Here is a 10,914-nt window from a genome sequence, read left to right as displayed (position 1 = left end):
AGTAATAAATTCTTAAACAAACAGTTTCCTGTCTTTTTATTTCTAGAGGTGTAGCTTGATTAGTCTGTGGCAGCACAACTAACAAAGAGTCATATCTGGTGCCTTAAAGACGAAAAAGTGAGTTGTTGGCATATAAAGTGCTATGGGGCTCTTTCTTACTTTTGCTGCCAATTCCTGATAGCTTAAACCTGCTGTTTGTGGTGGCTATCTCTGCCGGTCATCGGGGCTGGCTGCTACAGCGGTCAACCAGTGGAAGATACTGTTTGGAAGCCCACAAGCAAGGCATGAAAGCAATCCCTGTCCCCTATTATGGGCCCTCCAGCAAGGGTGGTCCCAGTGCCAGCCTGGGCATGCTTGGCAGGAAACAAAGTGTGTCCTTTTCACTGGCCCCTTCCAGATTTTGTAACTCACTTCTTGAAACCTTTCTGCCAGCAGGCAAAGACCCTTCTTTTTAGACAGGTTTTTAGTAAATAAGGGAAGGGTTTAATGAGGAAGTTGTATTCTTTTTAAAATGTGTTTTTCTCGCAATGTTTTAATGCTTAATATACATTGAATTGTTTTCAATATTGCAATTGATTGCATTATCAGGGTGTTCCTCCACCCACCCAATTATTTGTAGGCCACCTTGGGTCCCTCTTTTGATGGAAAACAGGGATATTAAACAAACAAATAAATAAATTGCATGTACAATGACATTTTGCTTCTGAATCGGAAGAGTTCAAATAGCCATCTCAATTAGCAGTCATTAGTAGTCCTATCCTCTAGGAATTTGTCTAATCCCCTTTCAAAGACATGGTTGGTATCTCATATCATGTGGTAACAACGAGCTAATTCCACAGTTTAACCATGTGCAGTGTAGAGAAGTTCTATATTTTTGTCTGTATATTAAATCAATTCTGAATCTATGCCATTGGAAGTCCCTTGGTTCAGTGGGAAGCATGTGATCCAATAGTGGAAATGAGGGGGTGACTCAGTAGCAAATATTCTTTCTCTGCTGTTCCTTTCAACCCTCCTAATCTGCTGCGAAGGATTAGGGGACCCTCTGGAACAGACGTCCCTTGCCTTCTATGAAACAGGAAATGCAACAAATCCACAATCACTGAGTACAACCATCTTGATTTTCATGATCTGCAACTTGGAAACATAAGAGAAGTTAGGATGCATATGCTCATAAATTAGTAACACTCATCGGGATTTGGGAAGCTTAAAGCCTAAAATCAGATTATTATTTTTTTTGCTTTACTTAGGAAAACCAAAACTGTCATGAACTTGGGTGATCTGCAGAGACATTCCCCGAGACAGCAGAAAGTCATGTTATGGTCCTTATGGTACAGAACTTTTGTTCCATGCCCTTGTCCTGTTGTTTCCAAAAGCAGCAAGGTTTTCATTGGTTTGAAGCACCATAACAGAAATGACTGCATACTATTTGCATATACCTTTATTTGGCTGGGTTCTTTTATATCCATTTCCTGGAAGAATTGTATGTTTTTCTTTTCCAGCAGGTGCATGTGCTGGTTGTTGTTGTTTTTTCCCCTAGGCTCAGCTGGAAGACTGCTTTGGCTAAAGCAGAAACAACAACCTCCACAAGAGAAAGGGAGGGCACAACTATCATGCTGTAAGTACCTGTTGCAACTTCAGCAGTGTAAGTGCTTCATTATGACCACCGAGGAGAGTCAGCAGGTAAGACCGTTAAATATTTTGTATTGATGGGTTATTTAAATGTTAAGGCAGTTCTGCAAGCATTGAAGATTCTAAGCTCTTTGGGGTACTTCTGAATAAATTGCTGCTAATCTTCATAAAGATGAAGATTTTTCAGCTGTTCCAAAGATAAATTTTGTTTCACCATTTGACAGCCAGCATTTGTGTGTGTTTGTGTGTGTTTGTTGGTGTATATTTATTTCCAGGGATGGGGAGAGGCATTTGTGGGATGATTTGCTGCTTTAGCTGCCAAAGTAACTTGGCTAGCCATGGATGCTCTCATGAGAATATGGCTGTTCACTTAACAGTAATTATAACATCAATTAGTGTAGTTATCTGTGAGGGACAACTGAGCCTAACTACATAGGGAAAATACGGAAAATGCTATGGGTTTGGGGTAGCCTGATTCATATTTTTCCTGTTGATCTCATGACACAACAGGAAATGCAGCTCAGCTGAGAATCCTAAACCCCCAATGCAGAGTTTTCCGTCCTCACTAGAGACTCATTGTTTTTTTTAAATGAATCCTTTCACTGAAGTGAAGCAGAAAGGAAAGCCCAAAAGAGCGCACAAATGCAGACACACAAAGCAGTGCTTTGGAGAAACACCTTTGCCTCGTCTTTTGCCTTATGAGGGAGAATGAGGAGGGTGCAGGCCTACTGACAGACAGACAGACAGACAGACACACACACACACACACACAGAGAGAGAGAGAGAGAGAGAGAGAGAGAAAGTACTCACCTGTCTCTGACAAGCCTCTCTCCCAAGACACTTCTTTTCTTTTTTTTGCAGTTTTTCCTGGGTGGGCAGAATTGTGTTTGTTTGTTTGTTTGTTTACAGTTTAACAAGCTCTCCCATTATGAGGAAATGGGTAATTGAAGAAAGAAAGGCATTTCTTAGGCAATTCCTTTGAACCATGCTAACTACAGGCACTTCAATAGAATGTCAATAAAACTGCAATTAGAAGGCTTTGCTCCTCTGTTATGTAAATCAGAGAACTGAATGTGTTGGTGTGACTTCACAGCAAGAGAATGCCTGATGATTCACATTCTAATGTATAAATGTATAATCACACCTTCAGTCTGCTCCAGCAAAAATGCAGCAGAAAGTTTCATGACATCATAAAGACAAAGGAGTTTCATTTGGCGTGAACTTTTTCTCAGTTTTGGCCTACTTCTTCTGACAAAGTTGAAAAGGCAGGCATCTGATGAAGTGCACTAAATTATGTGTTCACTAATATCAGTTAAAATTGTTTATCTTCAATGATCCTTCTTTTGTTTTGGTTGTGGTCGTTTTTTTTTCCGGGGGGGGGGGGAGCTCTTTGGCCATGTTCTGAAGGTTGTTCTTCCTGATGTTTCACCAGTCTCTGTGGCCGGCATCTTCAGAGGACTTTTGTTTTGTTTTTAAATAATCATTAATTTAATTATCATCACTGTTTTGGACATTCACTCAATATGATTGTTGGCATTATCACAAGAACCACTTTTTGGACTTTCACTGTGAAATACTCATCAACCCACTCCATGTATGTATTTATGTATGCAGTTGTTTGTTTGTTTGTTTGTTTGTTTGTTTGTTTTAACCCATTGGGGTAGAGTCTGTTTACTTAATTTCCACCCACTGGGTTACAATACATAAAATCACCTTAAAACAATGTAAAACAATTCAAATACTTTTCAACATTAAATAAATCAATGTAAGAGATAAACCTGCTTGGGCTTATTAGTATGGAATCATTGTTATTACCATATAGCACAATCTAAGTAAAAACTGGGACATGGTGGTGCTGTGGGTTAAACCGCAGAAGCCTCTGTGCTTCAAAGTCAGAACACCAGCAGGCGTAAGATCAAATCCACGTGACGGAGTGAGCTCCATCGCTTGTCCCAGCTCCTGCCAACCTAGCAGTTCAAAAGCATGCAAATGCAAGTAGATAAATAGGTACCATCACAGTGGGAAGGTAACAGCATTCCATGTCTAGTCATGGTGGCCACATGACCACGGAAACTGTCTACGTACAAATGCTGGCTCTACGGCTGGGAAACAGGGATGATCACCACCCTCTAGAGTTGGACATGACTGGACATTTGTCAAGGGGAACCTTTACCTTAAATAAAAACTAGTGTACACTTTTGTCACATGTAGGAATAATTTCCACTAAGAAAAACTCTAGATGAAACATTAAACTATCATCATGGACTAGAGGGAAACTAAGGTCACACATACTGATAATTTTCTTCTTCTGATCTAAGGACAGAAGGCCAAGAAAGCTGGTACAACTATTCCTCACTTTCTTTCCAATATCAAGATTAAGCACTTTATGATATTTTTGTGTTCTCTAATGACTTCAATAAGTTCCCTTTTACTTTATGTTCTTTTGTAATACATACTATCAAGGATTTGTGATATCAAAGTTCAGTTACTTCCTCCATTTGAAATAATAGGACATTTGTCACTTAAGGGTGTTATTCTTGTATAAACAGAGAGAAGGTGTATTTAACAAAGAAATTTGCTTTAAAGATAGTAAGAATCACAGGAAAGAAACCAACATGCTACTCAATGTAGTATATCAAGCACTAGAGCACCCCCCAACAGATGGCTCTCCAATCTCTTCATAAGACTTCCACTGAACAAGATTTCCACCCACTTTGCTAGGACCTAAAATGGATCCAAAATGGCAGTTTGTCTCTCTTCTTGGTTCATGGAAGTACACGAACAGCAAACCACAAATTTATGATTTTTTTCAAAGCAAACCAGAAATTGGGATGTTGGTTAGTTCAGGATTTTTTTAAGACAGCCGGTGGCTGTCTAACCCACCCCCAAAAAACTGGTTGCCTCTCCACCAACACAGCCTGCCTCCTACCCCCTTCCCACTGCCCTGTTGCTTCCCTGTCTTTTCCTACCACTGTCTACTCCTCCATCACCACTGCCCTCTTGAGAGGCTGTCACTCCCTCAGGCTGGGTAGTCTTTGTGCTGAATGGGTGGGGGCATGAGCAAAGCCCTCTTTGCTGGCTAACAGACCAGCTAACAACAGCAATGATATATTGTATTTTATTCTTTACTCTTTTTTTAGTTAGTTAGCCAGCCTGTCAGGCAGCTGAGGGCCATTTGTGCATGTCCCGCCTCCCAGCTGAGGGGGGACATGCACAAAGGCCACCAGCCTGAGGGGGGCTCTCAAGATGGCAGCAACAGTGGTGGAAGAGGAAGCAGCTGCAGGAAAAGGTAGGGAGGTGATGGAGGCAAGTGGAAAGGGGCAGGTTATGGCAGGTCCAGTAAAAATTCAGACTGTCCCATTTGGATGAACCTGAGCTGATCCAAATCAATGAATTCGTGATTTTTGACAAATTTCCAGGTTTGCTGTTAACTTCGTGCCCATCTCTAGTAATAACACTATCTAGAATATGTTACTTCATAGGTAACAGCAATGCCAAACTATTAGCGATAACAATAATGGCCAAAATCCTGTTGCTTGGTGTAGTGAATTACACTAGAGTAGGCCCATTGAATAAACGGGGATTTGGTGAGCCGACTTTTCCATAAATTCTATTGATTTACTTTAGCAACAAGGTTTTGGTTCATTACTTTATCTTCCCCAGCCCTTACTCTTAAGAGCCACAATATACGGTAAAGATGATGGGGATATTAGTAGAGGGAATTTCTTCAGCACTAAAAGCATGTGACTGCTACAGCAAGAACCTTTTACACCTCCTGTAGTTTGCAAATTATATTGTTTCGTTTTATGATTGGTCATCAGGAGATACAGACATGCTGGCTGGAAACAAAACTGCTCAAACGCTGCCAGAATCACATTTCTGGAACGTTGGTGGATTTCACATTCTAATGACAACATCTATGTATGTATCGATGTATTGGCCCCTTAAATTATCTGAAGAGTATTATCATGTCTCTCTTTAATGTTCTCTCCTTCAAACTAAACATATTCACTTCTGTTGAATGTTTTTGGCTGGGGTTAGTGGGACTTTTGGTCCAACGTATTTAGAGGGAGTCAGATTCAGGAAGCTTGAGATATATGAATACTATATTCATATGTGAGTTGAATAAAATAGAAGCCCAGTTCAGTTCAAGAAGAGGTGGTGTGCAAAAGGACTCAGATTTCAGTGGTTTGGCTGTATTTTAAAAACAAAACAGATGGAGGTAGCTTAGCAAGCATTGTCATCTTAAAGCTCAACCTTTTCAATTTCATGCAAAGGAGATTTCTCTGCATTTGTATATACTTCCTTTTCATACCTACATGTGTAACTTAATATGCAATCATATATTATAATGCGTACCAGATTCCTGTCCCCAGACAACATAGCCCTTTCCCTCATCTTTTCAAATATAGACTCTTAATGGGTTAGGAAAAAAGTAAGGAAAGGAAGTAAGGAAAGTCATGAAAGTAAGGAAAATGAATTTATAGACTATAAATATGGAATAAGGTGGCTTTGGGCTCTGCGTATACTTAAAACAAACTGGGTGCCATGATCTCTCCTAAGTTGGGAGGATACTGTGAGGTATCCCCATCCTATTGGAGCAGAAATTATGAGATACCAGTGTGACAGCAAATGCCAGCGTGTGCTACTTTCTCATCTACTTTTGTGGCAATTTCCTCTGAAGCCCCTATTCCCCTATTTCACGAGGTTCTCACCCTTCTTTCTTTGCTGCCACCAGGTATTACTGCCTTAATAACATTTAATCATGGAGGCATACGTGCTTTTAAAACTTAAGTCATTTATTAGATCAGGGAAGTTAACATCTGATTAATATTCAATAGGTAAATCACAGGTTGCTAATCATTTTATTTGAATCAGTTCTACTTTAACTTTAAACCTCTTTTAACTCTCTGTTCCATTCAGCATTCTTACAGATCTCTAATTCACTCATAGTTCACTTTTAAGTCAATACTTGATCTTTCTTCTTTCTTTCTTTATTTTTATTTATTTATTTTTTACTTTATTTTTCCCATCTCGTAAATTGTTATGGAAGTTATTTATGTAATAATTCTTGTGTTATTTTTATTTGCTGTTTTATGTTGTATTGGAAGCCGCCTAGAGTGGTCGCAGGACCAGATAGGCGGGATTTAAATAAAATTTTAAAAAAATCTATATTTGCTGATATCCAGCCACTATTTCAAGGCTAACATCTAGCATAAGGCTGGGAGAGAGTTGCTGGGACAGCAGGCTGGCTGCTAGCAGAGGCTGTTCCAGTGTGGGGGAGTTCATGCTTGAGGGAAGTGTCTTGCGTGCACAATTACACAGCTGCTTTAGTGCTTCAGAGGTCCTGTAGGACTCCTCCCACATTGCACAGGGAGGGGTAGCAGCCCCCTTGTGCAGAAGCAAAAGGCCACCTCCTTCCATCTGCAAGAAAGAAGGGAGGGGAGAAAAGGCACACAGCGGCAAGAGATGATGGAAGCAGAGCCCAGGAGAGAAGGCACTCCACTTAAATGAAGGTGAAAGAGAGGAGGAACCGAAGGCATGCACTATGGCTACAGTGAGGCAGGGAGGTGTACACCTCCAGAAGAAGTAAGAGATGGTGGTATCAGCTGCATACTGCAGGCTGCCTGCCATAAGCCAGCTCAGCACAGTCTTTCTTCAAGCATTGCTGGCCTTTAGATGGGATCTCAAAGCAAAGACTCTGTGGGAAGACTAGCCAGAATGCAGGGTTCTGGGGGATCATCTTCCTTAAAGCCTTCCCCTTTAGTGACTGTAGTGATGGAGCATGGGTGTGTGTGTGTGTGTATTGCCATGTGTGTAAAATGCACACAGAGAAGGTATAAAGTTGCCACAGAAAGTGGGGATGCTTGGGCCACTCCTGAGCTATTTCATAAATAATAAGGGGATAATACTAAACTAACAGGCATGTTTTGGAGAAACTCCTCAACAGGGTCTGAGTTTCCCCGGAGTGCCAACTGAGGGTGGGCTAGAGAGGGAAATTTTCCTTATAAAAATGAACACCAACAAAAAATTAGCCTTTCCTATGCTCTGCAACGGTCTCGTTCTGAATCTGTTCTCCACACATGCTGTCAAATTTGTTTAAAAGATTTTATCCACATCTGAAATCGGATGAAGTGACTCATTGTGCCAGTGAACTGCAATAACCTTCACTGAAGGAATATGAATACAGATTTAGATATACTGTACAGTATCTCCAAATGTACATATATGTATTTGTGTGTGTGTGTGTGTGTGTGTGTGTGTGATATACACATATGTACAGGTACATATATACATATTCACACAACACACATATACATAATAATTTCATAATTTTTATCATAATTATCATAATTTTATGTTATAAATGCCTATACATACATATTTATTTCTTTTTTTATATACTTATTTGCTGGCTGAGGGACTCATCAGTCACAAGCAGGCAACTCTAGTTTCTCATATCTCTGTCTCTCTGCTAGCTGTATGTTATCTCTCTTGCTCTGAAGCACAGCCCAGGAGAAAGCCCTTTGGAGGTGGTGGAACTCTGAAAAGAAGAACAGTGTAGGAATGTGAGGTGACTAAGGGGGATGAATGCTATGAAGGAGGAAGGAAAGGAAGGAAAGAAGTTGCCCCCCCCCAAACTCAATGTACGTGTTGGAGGGCATGGGCTTCAATGTTTATTTGACATAACTATTCAAAGCTTGGCTGTAGGCCCCATATCTAGTTTTATATTTGACTATTTTCCAGCTTCAGGTTGCTAGACTTCTTCAAATCATGGTGCCTTCCCCCGTTCATTTTCATTTGTTTGAATTCTTGAGCCAATTTACTCCAGCTACTCCCATTTCCAGAGACAGCTCTACCATTAGGCAGAATAGAGCAATCTGGAACGAGCAGTAGCATCCCCTCATCTATGTCTCCTGAGACCTGTCAAGCCTGTCTTGTGCCTCTTAATGTCATTTGCTGCTCTCAGGTGTGTTAGAGGACTCTGTCCCAGTTCCAGAATTGAAGTGTCAGGTTTGCAAAGCATCTGGTTTCTATGCATGCAGGGACGCTTGCACTTTGCCCAGGCAGTGAAATGTCTTGGGATGGCCCTTCCTATTTCCATACTTCTGTTTCTTCTCTGCAGAGCACATAAGCAAATATCTTCCCAATTTGCTAAAAAAGCGACGATAGTCAAATGTCCAAACTGTTGGATTAGTGTCCAGGTGATGCTTTGAGAAATGAAGAGTCAAAGTAAGCTTATTTGCATTGAAATTCTCTATGCCTGTGTGTGTTAAATGAAAAAAGCAAACACACTCAGAGCAGTAATGTGAGGACATTTGCCCAACACCCCGTGGAATTAACAGGGAAGGTATGTCAGTGGAAGGCTACATATCTCTGCCCCATGTCATTCAGGAATTTAGAAGGTGACCTTGTAGGAGAAATAGGTCAAGGGACAATGAGAGGGTTCAGCCATGCTGTCAAGGTGGGCCAGGAACTGTGCTTGAGGCAGCAAGGATGAGTGAGAATGTGCTTGGGATGGAAGAACATGCCTCAGAGGAAATGGCAGAATGGCTAGTGAGGCCATGAAAACTAGTTTGGAAAATGCCGCCTCTTCTCTTTCCTAGTGTCCTGTGAGAGAGGGCAGGGAGAGGCTCCAGAGGTGAGAAGAGGCTTCATACCTGCATTGGTATGTAAGAGGCATTCTTACCCCAGTTAGGGCTCATAATCTAATTGCTGTTGTATTTCCATGCAACCAACCAAAACCAAACAGCTGCAGACAATTTAACTAAATCAATTATTTATTTATTTATTTAAAATATTTTTTTACCCTGCCTCTCTTCTTATAAAGGACAGCTTACATCATTAAAAGGCAATACTTAAAGCTAAAAACAGTAAGTATAAAAAGATTTTTAAATGATCAAATATATACCACACTAAACGGTGGTAAACAAAAGCAACGCCCCCCCCCCCAAAAAAAATTCTCCATGAGGTAGGTAGCAAAGTACCGGACTACATCCGAGTGTGTGGCTCAACTAACCCATAATTCAGCTAATTTTAAGTATTCATATGAAGGAGTTTACGAGTCTAAAAAACTGGCCTGGGAAAGCCTTATGACAAGTCTGTTTCTGTACATATCATTGGGGTGGGACTCGGGAGAGAGACTCTCACACATATTTGCTACAGGGAGAATTTTGGACTGCCACCCCACAATTAAATCACTGCGAGTGGCAGTACGAATGGTAGTCTAGTGATAATATTTTCACCATATCAATGTTATAAATTGGGTGGGGTGTGTGAACACAACCCACGCCTGGTTCTAACTCACAATCTTAATCTGTGGCAGGCCAGACCAATCAAAACGAAGGTCTTAGATTTCTGAGATAGTCTTAGAGCCAGTTACAAATGTGTTGCCCCTCACATGATTATTTGGGTTCTTATTTTTTTAAAAAAGGTAAATGTGTACATAAAATAAAGCAACATAGGTTGCCCAACATTTATAGTGCTCATGGGGACTTTTTTTTTTTAGGAGAGTTCTGTCTGGGAGTGTAAACAAGGTCATGAAGGTCAGGTCCTCACCCCACTGTATCCTGGAAATGAGCAGACATTAACAAGATAGCTTTCTGTGGGGAGGAGGTAGATGCATTCAAAAGTCAGCTGAGTAGATTAGAATGAGTGAGAGGCAAGAAGATGGCCATTGGTCAGGATGAAGGATATTGTGTTGTATTTTTCCAAATACAATGTCCATTCAACCTACTGTAGATTTGTATAATTAGAAACATTATCATGAATATTTCATTTACTTCAGGGGAAAACAAATGACCACACAAGGAAGAAGTTACTATGCATTTTTGCTTTCAGTCGTAGCCCAGTTGGGCTGCATCTCAGGACAAGACATCGAATTGCCATATTTACCAGAAGGGGCAGGAGTGGCATTAGAATCTGGCATACTTGGGAAGCTGCCTGAACTCTAGCAATCTGGCAGGGCCCACCACTGACGCTTAGTGCTCTATGCAGCACCAGGTAACTGAGTAACTGCCACCTTCATTTTTCACAGTACCCTGAAGTGATGCTGCCAGAGCATTGTGGGTAGACATGGGATATTTGTATTTATATCCCTTGGGATAGAAAAAACCAGATCCTCCCCCAAACCGTCAGGTCCACTTACTGCTTGCCACGTGGCACACACTGCCAGTGTAATTCTTCAAACCATCCGCTCAACAGCTAAGCGGGGAGACTCTTCATCCTGCTTCCTCACCAGAGGGGTTGGATGTGTGGGGAGGTGGGGAAGCACCGACTGGGCTG

At 41.1% G+C, this 10,914-nt stretch overlaps 1 protein-coding gene across 1 annotated transcript in view; it reads left to right on the top strand.

Moving 5' to 3' along the window:
* The first annotated feature begins 984 nt into the window (after window positions 1-984).
* The window catches only part of TRPM5 (transient receptor potential cation channel subfamily M member 5), a 79,018-nt gene continuing 69,088 nt past the window's right edge, over window positions 985-10,914 (top strand). The window contains exon 1 of the mRNA XM_078387296.1: window positions 985-1,680. Coding sequence (XP_078243422.1) covers window positions 1,264-1,680 — 417 coding nt within the window. The 5' untranslated portion in view covers window positions 985-1,263. The remainder of the gene's footprint in view (window positions 1,681-10,914) is intronic.

The sequence above is a fragment of the Pogona vitticeps genome, chromosome 1, assembly GCF_051106095.1.
Source record: "Pogona vitticeps strain Pit_001003342236 chromosome 1, PviZW2.1, whole genome shotgun sequence".
NCBI classification, from domain to species: Eukaryota; Metazoa; Chordata; class Lepidosauria; order Squamata; family Agamidae; genus Pogona; species Pogona vitticeps.
The sequence above is the reverse complement of the archived record's forward strand: the minus strand, read 5'-3'. Positions and strand labels throughout refer to the sequence as shown.